The 15,850-nt window shown below is 41.4% G+C and overlaps 7 protein-coding genes across 7 annotated transcripts; 3 read left to right on the forward strand and 4 right to left on the reverse strand.

Annotated features, from left to right (window-relative positions):
• Positions 1-368: 368 nt before the first annotated feature.
• On the forward strand, positions 369-995 carry VPR1 (Vpr1p; the record flags this gene model as incomplete). Its single annotated transcript, XM_003679505.1, has 1 exon — positions 369-995. The coding sequence occupies one exon, from the start codon at positions 369-371 to the stop codon at positions 993-995; it is 627 nt and encodes a 208-aa protein (XP_003679553.1).
• TDEL0B02140 (PIN domain-containing protein) lies at positions 992-4,435 on the reverse strand (the record flags this gene model as incomplete). Its single annotated transcript, XM_003679506.1, has 1 exon — positions 992-4,435. The coding sequence occupies one exon, from the start codon at positions 4,433-4,435 to the stop codon at positions 992-994; it is 3,444 nt and encodes a 1,147-aa protein (XP_003679554.1).
• Positions 4,436-4,825: 390 nt separating this feature from the next.
• PCC1 (chromatin DNA-binding EKC/KEOPS complex subunit PCC1) lies at positions 4,826-5,169 on the reverse strand (the record flags this gene model as incomplete). The annotated part of the gene is made up of 2 exons (XM_003679507.1): positions 4,826-5,081; positions 5,150-5,169. 2 exons carry the CDS (start codon positions 5,167-5,169, stop codon positions 4,826-4,828), a joined length of 276 nt encoding a protein of 91 aa, XP_003679555.1.
• A 143-nt stretch (positions 5,170-5,312) lies between these two features.
• Positions 5,313-6,440, forward strand: TDEL0B02160 (uncharacterized protein; the record flags this gene model as incomplete). The annotated part of the gene is made up of 1 exon (XM_003679508.1): positions 5,313-6,440. One exon carries the CDS (start codon positions 5,313-5,315, stop codon positions 6,438-6,440), a length of 1,128 nt encoding a protein of 375 aa, XP_003679556.1.
• Positions 6,441-6,443: 3 nt separating this feature from the next.
• Positions 6,444-8,147, reverse strand: MCM10 (Mcm10p; the record flags this gene model as incomplete). Its single annotated transcript, XM_003679509.1, has 1 exon — positions 6,444-8,147. The coding sequence occupies one exon, from the start codon at positions 8,145-8,147 to the stop codon at positions 6,444-6,446; it is 1,704 nt and encodes a 567-aa protein (XP_003679557.1).
• A 486-nt stretch (positions 8,148-8,633) lies between these two features.
• DXO1 (Dxo1p) lies at positions 8,634-9,890 on the forward strand (the record flags this gene model as incomplete). The annotated part of the gene is made up of 1 exon (XM_003679510.1): positions 8,634-9,890. The coding sequence occupies one exon, from the start codon at positions 8,634-8,636 to the stop codon at positions 9,888-9,890; it is 1,257 nt and encodes a 418-aa protein (XP_003679558.1).
• Positions 9,891-10,050: 160 nt separating this feature from the next.
• On the reverse strand, positions 10,051-15,483 carry MLP2 (Mlp2p; the record flags this gene model as incomplete). The annotated part of the gene is made up of 1 exon (XM_003679511.1): positions 10,051-15,483. One exon carries the CDS (start codon positions 15,481-15,483, stop codon positions 10,051-10,053), a length of 5,433 nt encoding a protein of 1,810 aa, XP_003679559.1.
• Positions 15,484-15,850: the final 367 nt, after the last annotated feature.

The raw sequence follows: 15,850 nt of genomic DNA on the forward strand, positions 1-15,850 counted from the left end.
CAATCTTGCAAGAAATACAACTCTTTATATATAACAATTATTCAATATTAATTATATTGTACAAACTATACTAAATCATTGAAATATTGGCTAACCTCAGCTCCGGTCCGGAGTTCTGCTGGGTGAAAGCCCCGGGGCTTCTAGAAATCTGCAAACCTCCGGGGAAACGCGAATCCCCGGAGGTCCCTATTCGGAAAGTCTCGGAAACGATGAGCTCACTACTTCGGAGCATATCGGGACGGGAAATTGTAATTTTCGTCCTTCCATTAAACCGCTTCTGCCGCCGGGCGGTGGGGACCGGCCTCTGAACAACTACATTCAACCCTTTTATACTATATCTTCCTATAATATTGATTATAACAGGTTTCATGCCTCGGCGGCTAAATCAGACACACCCTCCTTACTTTGGGATAGACCCTATTATGGGAAAACGTTGTAATGTGTTGCCTGATAGGTCTAGTCGTATGCCGATTGGGAAGCTAGGAAGTGTTGTTACAAAGAAAAGAGCTCTCCGCCCGACAGATGTGAATGTTTCGGCAGTTTTTAACCGTTCTAGTACATGTAAGATACCAGATACTGGTCTGATGAAAGCTACTGCTCTGGGAGGAGTGTTGGAAGAGGCTACAACTTCACGCGTTGCAAGGGGCAGACGCGTAAAACCGCACCTTAGGAGGTCACGTGATCAGGGTCTGGAAACGTCACGTGACAAATCTTTGAGCACGGCTGTATCAGTTGCACTATCTCACTTAAACACAAGGATTCAAGTACTCAGTGGTGAATTGGATCAGCTCATGGCTTTTGAAAGACTCGTTTTACTCTCACAACACGAATTGCTAGTGGTCACACAACGAAAAATTTTCGTCTTACACAGTGTGATTCCCTTGACTCGTGAGGGTGTTTCTCGATTTGGTGCTCTGAAATTGGCTGTCAATTCTCAATGCTATTATGTACTGTACAATGACGTAGTGTGGTTTATGCGATGGAAATTCTTTTAATTGGTACAAATCTTCAGTCTATTCCCAACTGCGTTGCAAGTAGCAAACACGAATCGGGTACTCAAAGTATGTATCGCATGCTGTTGCGCCTTGCGGCGCATATTGGCGTCGTCGGTTACCAGAACGACGTGGTGAAAATCACGATTCTCCTGACTCAGCCTGGCTTGGGCCTTTTTGATGGCTTCGAAAACAAATTCATCCACATGCGACCGCCACGTGATTTGTTCTTCAAATTCTAGGTGCTCTTCAATGTGAGTCGCAACGTTACCAGTGAACCTCAATGGCAGGATTCTATTCTCTGTGTATAACTGTCTTACTGTAATGACAGCTCTAGTGGCGGCTTCGACAACGTTTTCGTCCTTGGACTTGCGTAAAAATCTCAACTCTTGGAATGTCGTTAAACAGATGGCAAATTGCAAGACTTGATTTGATGCCAACTTGTAAACGTGTGCAAAATGTCGTAGCCACGATGTAGCGTCCAGGACAAAAAAGGTGTCCTTACCGTTCATCTTACACTCGGGGAAATCAATGTTGAACTCGGTTAAGGAAGTATTTATGCCTTCGATGAAAAGATCGGCCTCGTTCGCCGTTTGCTGCTGCGTGGGTTCGGATTGAGGAATCTCGTTCTTCGAAGTTTCATTACCCCACGAAGTGTATAGCGATGTGCTGACAAACTCCCCGCCTCTGTCGTAACATGAAAGATCAGATAAGAGTCTCTTGTAACCAACGTAGCCGAAAATGCTTTCGTTCTCCAAGACGCTTAGCTGAGGGGTCATTTGCATGTCTTTGTTAGCATCGCTTCCTTCCTCGAATACTTCAATAGTGTTTTGTAAAACTGAGTTCGAATTGTAAAAGGTGTCGCGCAATTTGAAACAGAAGGATTTCAATACGTGATTCATTGGATCAGTCCTACGGCAATGTACTTGCGCCTGAGAACTCACGACTAACCTGGTTTGGAAATTTTCAGCAATACGTTTAAAGAGGAAAATGACACGACAAGCTCTTTTCCAGAATTTTATGCCACTCTCATCATCACGATCGAAACCGATTCCATCAATTGGTAAATCCAAGAACATATGATCCTTGATTCCAGCGCTTTCATAACTATCCATTTGTACCTTATCCTTGTCACATATTGCATCAAACCATAGTAGTCCCCAACATTTCCAAACTTCCGGAAGGTCTTCATTATTGTTAAAATGTTCGACCAGTTGGTCAAGGCCCATAGTAGATAATTCCTCACAGAGTGGATCGATTGGCAATGATGGATGAATGTTGTCGAGCGTATATGCGATTAAGACGTTCAAAAAATTCACTATAGTGTTCCAAGGAAAGATGCGGTTCACTAGTTCCAACCAAAATTCACGACTTGCACCATCAGTTATGTGCTGAACTTTACTCACTACAGCAATGATGAAATAAGCCCAAGGTAACAGATGAGGTAACGCAACAACCATGGGGCCTTCGAGAAATTTCTTCAGAACAATCATGCTGCAGTGTAGACTCGTGATGTTGAGATATTTAAGCGAGCAGTTCCACACCTCCAACGACGGAGGGAAAAGGTACGGTGATGTTAGCGAGTCGATGTTATCGAAAAATTGCTGTACCTGAGCACCTAGAGAAAAAGAAGAATCAATGTATTCTTCTTCATCGATGGCCATGGCGCTGGAAGTCTCGGTAGTTACAGAAGACTTTGTCTTTCTTTTTTCCTTCTTATCCCTCCTATCTTTCAAACACCTGGGTAATTCGAAAAGTAGCGCAAAAGGATTCTTTGGGTCACCGAAACCGACCAATTGCAAAATATGGGATTCTGCGAATGCAGGAGCATGACGGAAGAAATACTTCAATTGATCGGGATTCTGATCAAACATTTGTCTTGTGTCGAAGATGTTATTTTCATTTGTATCCATTCCAAACTTGTCCCTGAAATATATTAGTACCACTTGTTGTAGATCAGTGCTTTCGAGGAAGCTCGGTAATAACATAACTTCGCTGTGTTTGAGATATTCGATTAACTGAGAGTTTCTATGATTACCATTATTCCGTTCCACGAATGCACGCTGATAAATGTTATCAATAACCAGTTGCATGTATTGTTGTGAAGGGGTAAAAGTATCTTGGCAGAAAACGCTCTTACCCAAATTCACAAATGCTTCTAAAGTATTTTGTTGAACTGTAGACATGTGATAGTACAGTTTACCATGACCATAAATATACTTCATCGCCTCCATGTACCAATGCTCTGCACTCAGTTTCCAATCGATGAAACCGGAGGGATAAAGAGCTATTGCCATTCTTGATAGGTCACCCAACCTTTGGTACCAAGGGATCGCATATCTTGAAGGTATGTCGGCCAACATATTTGAGATCGAGATGAATACGTGAGTAATGAATTGGGCACAGACTTCAGGGTCCATGAAATTGGAGAAATTTTTCAAAACATCAAGAAAAGTAATTGTACCATATACCCAAAGTCTTCTTTCAATTCGATATATCTCTACGATCTCCTGTCCAATGGCGAGATCTTGATCCGACTGTGGTGGTAAGAGGGCTGTAGTAATGAATGTAACATAATTGTTGATAAGATCCGAGTTCACTTTGTAAATGACCCATAATTGTTTTAATTCAGTGGTTTGAGAGTTTGTTAATTGAGAACAACGCTCCTGTAACTCAATTTCCTGTTTAACAATCACCTTATAAATGTCTTGCAATTTCTGAACAAGTGCCTGGCTTGATTTTTTCGATGGTACAACCACTGACGGCACATTGCCATTGTTATCCTTGTTATTTTCTCTGTTATTATCGTTATCGTTATTGCTGTTTTTATTCCTGATGCTATCGTTTTCGTTATTGTCGTCACGCCCTTCGTCGTTTGCAGAATTGTCTTGGCTCTGATCATTGACTTCACCACTATTAATTGAGATCGTCCCTGTATCCTGGCCATCACTGACAATATGTGCCTCTTTGCTCAGGAACGATGGATCCCGACAAACGTTGGGAATGCTGACCCCACTGCTGTTAACCATTCTTGAAAGATGATCAATACGCAAGTTCGAATTGTTTGGCGAGTAACAGTAAGGAGATGCAGATGCGTCAGCTACGTACGACGTGGTCGAACGAGGAGTCCTATTAACTGTCCTTCTCGTAGCGCTAGGCCTCCTGGAAGAAACAGGTTCTTTGCACGGGGTATTAGGAATTGCCCCGTTATCTAGAAACTGTGTTATTCCATCGTCATGGTTCGCCACACGTCTCTTGACACCGGTAGACTCTGCGGAGTTATAAGGATTAGAGCTATGTCTCTTTTGACGCCCTGCACTAGCCGGTATCTCATCAAGAGGACCATTAAGATGCCTTGGCTGGCACATCGGTCTTTTCTCCTGCTCAATATAATCAGTATTCTTTGTCAGCCTGTCGCTTGTATGGTTGAAAGTCTCTATCATGCTATTGAAAAACTATTAGCATCCACAAACGAAAATAATAATCAAAGGAATTCAGTTTAATGTATGCAACTAAGAATATTGATTCGAGGCTTTAGCGATCTGCGCAACTTTGTTCTTATTTTCCTCCCCAATTTTGTTCAACGGCCCCGAAATTTACATATCGTAGCAAACCACCGCCACCAAGTCAGTAAGCCTCACTTACACCTTCTAATTCAGTCTTTAGTGGGCTTCCAGGTCCTGACTCCCGAGTGATTGACCCTTCCAGCTGGGGGGGTTCTCTGACGATTCATCGATCCATCGAGTGATTAGGAGAAAATTCCTGTAAGAGTAAAAGCTACCCGAATATCACGTGAGAGTTACGATTCAATGCTATTTAGGACTATATAATCTCTATAAGCTCTGCAGCTCTTTCGTTTCTGGCCCCAGTTCATCGATGGTCTCTACTATAGTCTTTATGCTGTCTATGACGCTGCTTACGCCGACTCGCAGCACTCGATCGTCTATACTTTGGAAACCGACAACGAGAACATTATCAGTAGTTGTGTAATCTACTTGGAAGTCTTGTGGTTTCAGTATGGGATCAGGTAGTAGCACTTGTTTAGCGATATTCGCCTGCGCTGCGGTTTGAAATGGAATCTCAAGCTTTCTGTGAAGCACTCAGGTTAGTATCGAGCTTGAAAGGACTTTGGAGGGAGTAAATTGGGCTGCACATACAATGAATGGTTGAGGCTCATTGTTATGATGCCTCTATTTGTTGTTTCGTGTGTGGCTTCTCTTTTGTTCTGTCCATCGCATCGAGCGAGATCTTAGCTATTAGTCAAATACTCTCTTATAGACATTTAAGGGCAGTAAAGTAAAGTGGAGGATATCGATAGGGATGAGCTCTACGGAGGAAATTAAGCTGTTAAATATACATGGCATATGCTACTCTGTAATTTCAGAGCCAAGTGAGTCCAGATTCCAGCTCGTGAAGACGGCCACTACGACTGAAGATGATAGAACAGTGCAAAATCAACCCAATTTGATAGTCATAGACTCTGTTCACTCGGGAAAAGGCAGAACAGCACAAAATGATCTTTATACCATCGTTATGAAGCCTATCTTTGAGGCAGTGAATATTGACCATAGGCTTATTAAGACTACGTCACGTGACACCATCGCATCGTATGCTTCAACGCTCGATATAAGCCAGTCTCACACGGTTCTGTTCTTGTCTGGGGATACTAGCATCTCTGAATTTATCAATAATTTACCACAAGGTGCTCCGAGCGCTAATTTGAGTATACTGTCATTCCCGATGGGAAGCGGTAACGCATGGGCGAGCTCGCTTGGGATAATGTGTCCAGTCAAAACGTTTGGTCAGTTTATCAGAGGCGAAATGTCCCATAGTCCTTTTCCATTGTACAAAGCTGTCTTTCCCAACGGATATTCGATCGTTTTCTTCATTATCTTATCAATGGGGTTCCATGCCAATTTGGTTCATGCCTGTGAAAGACCAGAGTATCAAAGGATGGGGATTGAAAAGTTTCAATTAGCTGGTAGCGTAATATTAAAGGAATATGAACTTGATCTAAAAATTACCGTTAACAGTTTGGCAGCTTCCTACTCCTACTTTGCCTTGATAAACACACCGAACTTGGAACCGGCCTACCGGCCTTCTCCAGAATCTGACCCACTTAAAGAAGAATTGTATCTACTCGGTTACTCCAGTGGGCTAAGTAAAGATCAATTTCTGACTAAAGTCATGAAGGGTTACGAGTTGGGACCAAGTGACAAATTGCCGTTAGATAGTGACACGATTTATGTTCCTTTTACCAAAGGATTCGACGTGACATTGGATTTCCCTCTGCTTGAGTCGCCTCGTTATAAATCCGAAATTTGCTGTGATGGCGTATTGCTAAATTTACAAGACCTGCAGGCAGATCTTGAGGTCTCAAACAAGTTTTCAATCGAGTTTTTGAATCATTATTCGAAATTCAATATCAAAGCAATGTCATCAAATTGACTGTCACACAATCTCTATATCGCTATCGCTGTCGGAAGAAAGATTAACAGACTTATCACCAAAATTTTCCTGCCAGGCTCTTTCCCTATCTCTTTTCCGCTGAAGTAGCACCTCTTTGGCAGGCTTCAACTCAACGTGTTCTTTCTTGAATTTAAGAAGTGAAGATACTTCTTTCTGTTTTTTATTCAGTTGCCCATTATTGGATTTATCTTTGGCAGCCTGCTTGAGCACATTACCTATCTCCCCGTGTGTTGGGTCAAATCCTAAATTTTGTATAAGTCCGCTTTGCAAAGTAGCCTCAGTTGTCTCACAGATTTCTTCGTATTTCTTAGAACCCTTTTCAATTTCGATGGCTGCATGTCGGCTGTTGATCCGCTTTAACTGTTGTTGGAGGATAAGTGACTTCTTATCATCCTGCCGTTTCCGTCGCTTACTGTCAAGATTGTTGAGTATATCTGGATTTTGAAACTCATCGTTGAAGAAAGCTTTCGCAGCATTTCCATTGGAAAAATGAATACCTCTTAAATCGGAATTCTTCCCGACGCTCTTCTGGTAATGATTAGGAAGCACTTTAAAATTTCTATGAGCTCCTGCCGACTTTTCGCGATATAATGCCGGCCCTGAATCTACTTTAGTTGGCGCTCCTAAAGCAAACGAACCATTTAACTCAATTCTTTTCGCGTGATTACTGCGGAATTGAATTTCTCTATGGAAATCACAACATTTCTCCTTCGTTTTATTAATTGGTGTACCGCAAGCTTTATTTTGAGATTTGTTGAAGCTCTTACACCAGTCAATATCACGGCTCTGACCAATTTCAAGTATACATGGGAAATCATGCGAAATTCTGAGGTTGAAAGACTTGATAAAATTGCCTTTTTCAGATGGTCTCCAGGGCAATACCTCAGGGTTCAAAATCGCAACGATATCACCCACTCGCAGGTTATAATATCGTTCAACACCTTTCTTCCCAAAGACGTAAACATCTAGATTATATTGGAAATCGGTCAAGGTGAACTTGAAGTATTTCATAGGTTTCCCTGAGGACGAAAATTTGACTTGACCTTTGGCGCTAATTATACCAATTGGTGCCCAGTTAGAATACTGTGGTTCTGCAAATTTGGGAGGTTTTATCTTAGCAAACAGCTTGCTTAGTCGTAATATTTTTACTTCATGTAACACTTTCCGCAGATCATCCTGTGAAATGTATCGTTGCTTTACCCATAAGTCAGAATATTCTTCCACTTCTTCGACTGCAACAGCTTTGAACTTGTGGTTGCCATCAATTCCTCTAAAAGTATGAACCCTCTTGCTCAGAAGCTCCTGCCGCTCTTGCTGGCTTTTTTGCTCTTCTTTCTTGGAGTTTCTGAAGTTGTCAATGAAGTAAGACGTAGTATTAGCTGGGATCTGCGATCGACTCTCTACCTTCTTTTCATTCAAGTTCTCGATGTCCAGCACTCGTTTGGTTCTCGAAGGTTCCACTTTGATGGACTCAGCTGGTTTCTTTACCGGAGAACTTTCCACCTGAATCGCATCGAAATTGGGGTCCTTACTCTTCAATTGTCTCTTTGACTTCAACCTCTCGACCAAATCGCGCTTCTGCCGCTCTATCTCTACAATCTGATCCTCCAACTCACGTTGATCTTCTTCATCTGAGGTCAATTCACCAAATGGATCCGTTTGGACCACTTCTCGTGGATCGTTCATGATGTTTCAGCTACTTTTAGTCATTAATCTTCTTATTCACTATGCCTATTGAGGTTTAGTTAATATTACGCGAAGCCAATAGCTTTATCAACGTCTAATATTAAATAGGAAGGCCTTCATAAAAAGTATCCATTACTCTCCAGAGCTTCTAAGAATTACTTAATCTGCCATAGGCATAGCGTGTTAAGATGGCTACATGCACAGCAGTTTCACTACGCTGAATTTCAGGTTATTACTGGCCGCCAAGTAAATTAACTCGAAACGATCACAGGCTCACCAAACTGTTAGAACGTAAGCACTATCAAGAAAGCTAGCAGCCGTGACTAGGTGACTTTTGGTCGGTATAAACTTTCTTCAATTCTAGTATGTTCATCAGAATTTTTCAGTCAGCGAAGCATCGAAATAACTGTAATGAGCTAAAAGATCGAGTGAGACGACCATCAATTATCCTGGAGGTTCTTAACTGACTGATTATATGGATGAAATATGAGCAAGACAAGCGATTCGTCCACAGCTTCATCCTTGGAAGTCCATTTGCTTGGAAATAAACTGAATTCATTGGGTCTGCAAGATTCTCCACATGGGCCGTCGAAACAACGTCGAAAACAGCAGAGTGGTAAGCGTACTGTTTGCATTCCGTTTTCTAAGTTTGAACATAGTGATCTGGATTATTTCCCAGATGACACAGCTGACTTCTTCGAAGGCTGCGAAGAGGTCGCTACATATCAAAATGGTTATTTATTCATGAAAGATAGCTCAAAGAAACCACTCTATCCCTGCTTGCAAATGTTTGCTGCCCTTATAGCCGAGAACAGAGGCCCAAAGAATAAGCTACCATACATAGGGTGCGATTTATATCAGGGTCATGAACGTTATAAGCCCTTGCCGTCCAGCGAACTGGACAGTAGCATAGCATGTTTTGAATATATCAAGAAGTGGGAAAGACGTAAAATCTCAAAAAGCTTCAACTCAGGTAAGGTCACAATCATCTCTCCTCGTCATCATGTGGTTGATCTCGTAATGGCATTATTTCATGACGATGAAGTCTCCATAATCTGCACAAATATTGGAAAGGGTAAACTTATCTTCTCGGGTGATAGGTCGAAAGAAGAACGAAATGGATTAAACTCTAAAAATTCCATGACACGCAAAATTTGTTACTCAGGGTTTGCGCTTGAGGATAAGTTAACTACTTCACATGACGAGAGGATGGGACCCTTCTACTCAATCGTTGAAGGTAAAATAAACGAACGTTTAAGTCTATTACTTCGCTGTGAGATGGATGCGTATAACCCCATTTTCAATCGTTACACCGAACTTAAGTGCTTCACAAAACTAAACGTTCAAGATACCGCTCACAGAAGGAAGCTTCTTAAAACTTGGGTACAAATCGGATTAATTCCAGACTCTGATTTGATTATTGGAACCCGTGATACGCAGGTAGGTCAGCTTGAAGACTTGACCTGGTACTCCAGAGGGAGCCTCTACAAAAAATTTAACAACCCTAGCATCGCCCGTAATAATAAGTACCTCAACTTCAACGCCAACATCGCTGTTGAATGGTGCTTCCATTGCATAGAGTCTATATGTGACCTTGTTATGAAAAACTCGCTTTCGTCGCCCGATGATCCATACCCAAAGTATGAATCTTTCAAAGTCATTGTGGATAAATCCCATAACATTATCGTTAAAAAGCTGACGAAGGTTCCGAGACATGTCCAGATTCCAAGGGCCTTTAGGTAGACTATTAAAATACATTTATTCTGCATTCTTATATTACATACCAATCCCGGTGATGAGTATCACTATTGGATTGAATTCTTGCGTTGCACATTTCAATTGACACCGGACTGTAAAAAGAGGGACTGCGTATCGTTAATTGAAGGCTTTGGTTGCGTATATCTTAGCCTAAAGGGCTTGATGATTGTTGCTTTTCCCGTTTATGTGTCTCTTCGTCATCAGGTTGATCATCTGCGGGGCGCTTTTGGGTAGTCGTCACATTTGAACCAGCTTCCTCAGCAACCTTCCCATTTTGCCCTTGAACACTGGCACTTTCCTGCTTCTCTGGTATGCTCTCCTCGCTTTGAGAGGATGAACGATTACTTTCCGGTTCTGCCGTAGTATTGAAGCCTGTAGAACCAAACGTAGGGCGGCTTTCAGGTTGGGAGGACCCAGGAGTGAACGAAAAGGTCGGTTTCATCCCAAAAACGTTATTATTTCCTGGCAGTGCAGAAGTAAACGGATTACTCTTACTCGATGGCTGAAAAGAAAACGCCGGTTTATCACTCAGTTTCAGAACCTTTTCTCCAAATGCTGGAGTACCTGTAGCCATATTTTCAGTCCTACTCTCGTCAATTTTGGTTGGCAAGCCAACACTTGTCGCTGCAGCCTTTTCCGGAGTAGGGTTATTACTGCTATTTAGCTGAGATTCCAACTTGGAAATCTTCCTCTCAAGAAGGGTGCTCTTCATGGCGGCTTGCTGCTTACCTTCTTCAAAAGCTTTCTTTTTTGTGGACGCCAAGATTTCTTTGTACTTCGCTTCGAATTCGCTTTCAAGTTGTTTCTTCAGCTCCTCTCGTTCTTTCGCATCTCCTCCTTCAGGTTGCAGGTTATTTTCTTTCAGCCTGCGCTGAAACTCCTCTTCCAGCTCTGTCTTACGCTTGTCCAAGACTTTCTTTATCCTCTCCTCGGTTGGCATTCTAATACGCTTCTTAAGATTTTCCTCTGCTTCCTGAATTCTCTGTTGCGAGATAGCTTCATATTCTTCCTCCCATTGTTTTTTTAGACTGTTCACGTCAGGTGCACTTACGGGCTCTGCTGGACTTCCGTTCTCTGAAGAGAGTTTTGCTTTCTCTTCTTCAAACTTCTTATTATATTCTTCAGTCTTCTCCTGAATAAATTTAATCTTCTCCTCTTCGAAGGCCTTCTTCATAGATTCGACAACATTGGATAAGCCCTGGCTACCTTCCAATGTCGAGTCGTTCTCTTTTTCCTTGAAGATCCGAACTTGTTCTTTCAGCGAGTTAATCTCTTCGTTCAGTTGACTCGTCAATCCCTCTGAACTTCCAACGGTCTCTCCGAGCTTAACTTCAATTTCTTTACACCTTTCGAGAGCGTCGTCGAGTTCGTGACGGAGGTCCTCATTGTTAGCCGACTCACTGTCTCTTTCTGTCAGCAGTTTCTCGAGATTAAGGACCTTGGTCTGGGTTTCCTTGAGAATTTCCTCCATCTTCGTCTTGGTCCCCTGCAGTTCATTTACTTCAGCACTTAAATTTGCTTGCGCGATCTTAGAAGCATTAAGTTTTTCATGGGCTTGCTTCTTCAGCCTAGTGAATCTATCATTTAGGTCAGTGTTCTCTTTTGATTTTGCTTCGAGTTCCTTCTTTAGATTACTGATTTCTTCCTCGAGTTTTCTATATTCCTCTGGATCAATCTTTTCATGTCTGCGCAAAATATCATGAGAGCGCTCTTTCCAGCGATCCGCCTCGTCGATCAATAATATGATTCTTTGGTCCTTCTCCTCAATTGATTGACGACATTCACTGAGTTCAGAGTTCAGTGGTAAGATCTTGCTTTGCAAATGATTCAATTCAGATTGAAGATCAGAGTTTTTCTCTTGGGCAGCATTAACCGCATTTCTGAGAGTAACGTTACTTTCACGTAATAAATTCATTTGGTTCAGCTGTTCCATAATATCTTCGTGCTGCTTAGCAATATCAGAATGGTTGCTATCATTCTCCTGTAGCTTGAACAGTTTTTTTCTGGCTTCAGCTAACTCATCTTCAAGGGCAACCTGCTTCTGGTGTAAAAGCTTTTCTTCCCGTTTGCTGACGGTCAGTTTAGTTTCAAGGATATCTCTTTCACGGCGCAGACTAATCAAGAGTTCACTACTTCCCGGCAAAAGCTTGTTTTCAAATTCTCGTTCACTCTTAGAGAGAAGTTCCACCTGACTGAATAGTAGTTTATTTTGACTAGATATGTTATCCACTTGGCGTTTCAGATCATCAATATGAGCATCCAATTCCGTCTTTTGATTGTACCAGCTTTTTTCACCATTCTCCAGTACCTCTTTGGCCTGCTGTTCTGACGCTTTCAATTGTTGGATCTCAGATCTGCCACTCTGGACCTCAGAGCGCAATTGAGAGATTATCTTGGAGACTTCAGCATGCTTTTGAAGTTCTTCCTCGTAGTTTTTCTGAGCTATGTTAGCGTAAGCAGTTTGTTGTTCCAAATCTTTTTGGAGTTGATATAACTTTTGGTCGTACTCTTTCTTCACCTGTCCTAAAGAATGTTCACTACTTTCAAGAGAAACAAGTTTTTTTAGAATTTCATTCTTCTCTTCTTCGGACCTGTTCTTCTGCAGAGCATACTCGTTATTCAAAAAGTCGATGTTTTTCTTCAAGTTGCTGACACATTGTTCCAATTGAACCTTCTCAGCAAGATACTTCTCAGCATTAGATTTCAATGCCTCTGTCCTTTCCTCGAATTCATTGCTTAGATTCTTCAATGTTTCCTCAGCGGTGGATGATATTTGCTTAAATTCTTCGTTCTGTGAATAAGCATGTTTGAGCTCAATCATCGTCTTCTCTAAGTCTTTCCTTAGCTGACCTTGAGTTGTCTCTCCATTCCCAGCGTCATTCAATGTCTTGTATGAAGCAATACGAGAATCACTTTCTTCTATTTTTTTCTTTAGATCATTAACTTCTAATTCCAATTGTGCGACTGTTGCGGTTTTAGTAGCAAGTTCGTCTCTGATCTTGCCGGCGTCAGACGACATTTCGTCAATCTTCTCTTGGAACCATTTGGTCTGAGCTCTCTTAGCATCTTCAGATGCCTTGATTTCGTTGTCTTTAGAGCTAATTTCCGTTTTCAACTCGCTCGTTTGTACTTCTAATTGAGCAATCGCAGCTTTGTGGGATGCCTGTGATTCCTTGAGAAGGTTTTCACGCTCCGATTGCAAAGTCTGCAGCTGCGTGACCATAAGGTTTAGTGAATTTCTCTCTACTGAGATCTTTTGAATCTCTCTCCTTAAAGAGTCACTGGATGATTGGAGTAGAGATTTCTCGGCGTCTAGATTGGCGGCTCTGGCTTCAAGAACTGAAAGTTTTGATTGACACGAAATGTACTTATTGACTGTCTCACCATTTCTTGCTTCTTGTTTAGACAATATGGATTGCAATTCATGCGATCTCCTAATGAGTTCTGCGTTTTCATTCTTGGTCATTTCCAGCGTCGATTGCAATAATTTCAATCTATCTTCGGCTAGAGTTCGGGATGACCTTTCCTTCTCGTGACTGATAGTGAGTTGAGTCTTGGACTGATATAAATTCCGAATTTCTTGATTCAACAGTTCATTGTTCTTTGACGTTTCCGTTGTCAAAGTTGATAGTTTATCTTCTAAACTCTTTATCAATTCTTGGTTCTCCTGGCTATCTTTCATTCTATCAGCATCTCCCAAATTGTCGAAACTCTGACTCGTTTGTGACAGTATAGCTTTGTAAGCATCACGTTCTTTCTCGATAGTTGAGACCTTACTTTCTATCTCCGAATTGCGCTCTTGCAAGGTAATTATTGCCTCCTTAGCTTCATCAATGGTTTTTCTCTCTAGAGAGTCAATTCTGATATTGGAATTTTTTTCTTCCTCTTCAAGCCTATCAGCCAAAGTCCTGGCGGTCTTTAACAATTCTGTATTTCTTTCCTGTAAAGTTGCAATATCTTTGAATTCGACCAATCTCTCTGTGATGATACTTTGAGAGTCACTTTCATTGCTTGGATTTTCATTTTCAATGATCTTCTTGATGAATGCAACCTCATCAGCAGTAAGTGGACCACGAGAATCATTTTGGAGTGTGCCGTTGAACAGAAGAAACTGTACTTGACGCGCAAGATCAGATCTTTGTCTTATGAGTGTATGTGTATTAATCTCAAGCTGTTTGATCTTTCCCGTGGCAGATTCCAGCTCTCTCGTCTTTCTTTCCTTTTCATGAGAAGTATGCTCTAACAATAATGCTATATCACTGAGCTCCTTTTCTAGTGTATAGGATCTTTCTTTGAGTGAGTTGATTACAGGTACTTTGTATTCGAGCTCTACAACAAATGACTCGATTTGACGTTGTAAATTCTCCTTTTGATGCCTTTCCTTTATCAGTTGCTTTTTCAACACGCCAATGTCACCATAAAGTTTCGGTATTGAAACATTGGCTGTCGAATCAAGATCAAACTCCTCACTGTCGCCCATTACCTCATTGACAACAGCTTGTAAACGCAACCGCTCGTGGTTCGATTCTTCGAGCTGTTGTCTTACCTGAGCTAAATCATCCATAAATCTGGCTTGTTGTGTGGATTGAAGGTTATCAGCTTCGGTGGAATTGTGCTTTTCTTCGGTTAATCGGAGTTCTTCTTTGAACGATTGTAACTGTTCGTCCTGTAAATCAAGTAATTTCTGTTTAAGTGACATTTCGCGTGAGAATTCTTGCTTTTCCGTGTTTAACTCATCACTTAATTTCTTGATTTCATACAACTTGTTTTGCAGATCCTGGGAAATTTCCTGATTTTTCTTTAACAGAAACTCTCTGGAGCTTTTCTCCAGTTGATAATCGTTTTTCAAACGTGCAACTTCTTGCAAGGACTTTTGCAACTCTGTATCATTTTCTTGCCTATATTTGATCAGTTGTTCAGTTTTTGAAGTTACTTCTTTTTCAAGCCATTCGTTACTCTTTGTAAGCATTCCGACCTGTTGTTTGACTATTTCGAGCTCTGATTTATCGCCGAGTCCATTGCATTTGAGAGTTTGTACTTCATTTTGGGTCTCCATAAGTTGCTGACGCAGATTCTTATTATCATTCACCAATTCCTGTGACTCAACCTTCGAAGCTTCTAATTCACTTATCTTCTCTTCAAGTAGCTTAACAACCTCTTGCTTATTAGACTTCAGGACATTTTTTTGCTCTATTGTGTTTTGCAATTCAAACTTGACGTTTTCCATTTGTCCTAGAGCCAAGGTCTTTTCCTTTGTCAATTGAGAAACCTGCTCTTCGAGCCGATTTCGCCTCTGCTTCTCCGTATCATTCTCTCTGATTAATCTTTCAGTCTCTTTTTTCAAAGAATCTACTTTACTAGTGCACAATGCCTTCAATTCGTCCACAGTAGCATGTAGTCTCAAATTATTCGATTGTAAATTGTTAAATTCCTGTAATTTATTCACCAAACAATCGGACAACACATGGTCCGCAAGCACCGGTTTCAATTCATCGTCTGAAATCCCTAGAAAACCTGCAATTCTCTGAGAAAGCTCATCAGTCCCGCTGGAACCCACCAGTGTTTCCTTTTCTGACATCCGGGAATCAACCGAGCAAAAATCCAACACAAGAAGCCCACTGCCCCTCTACGCACTAGTGCTTAAGGTTCTCAAGATTATCTTGAAATCTCTTAAAATCTCTCGAGAGTCTTTCCCTTGAATCTAGTATTACAATCTCTATTACTTACTACTAGCTGGATACTGGTCAAACTGGAGGAAGCAAGCGCCAAAAAAGACCTGAAAGCTGGGTAAACTTGTGAATTTATTGTGACTGTTTTCAGCTTTCGTACATCCTCAAGATATTTCATGGATTTCTGGGTTTCCATTTTTTTTCTAAAAAACTCAAAAGTGAAATTCAAATTTGTTGAAAAATTCCAAGAGACGCACAACTGGAAACTTTCCAGAC

Source organism: Torulaspora delbrueckii, chromosome 2, assembly GCF_000243375.1.
Source record: "Torulaspora delbrueckii CBS 1146 chromosome 2, complete genome".
Taxonomy (NCBI): Eukaryota; Fungi; Ascomycota; class Saccharomycetes; order Saccharomycetales; family Saccharomycetaceae; genus Torulaspora; species Torulaspora delbrueckii.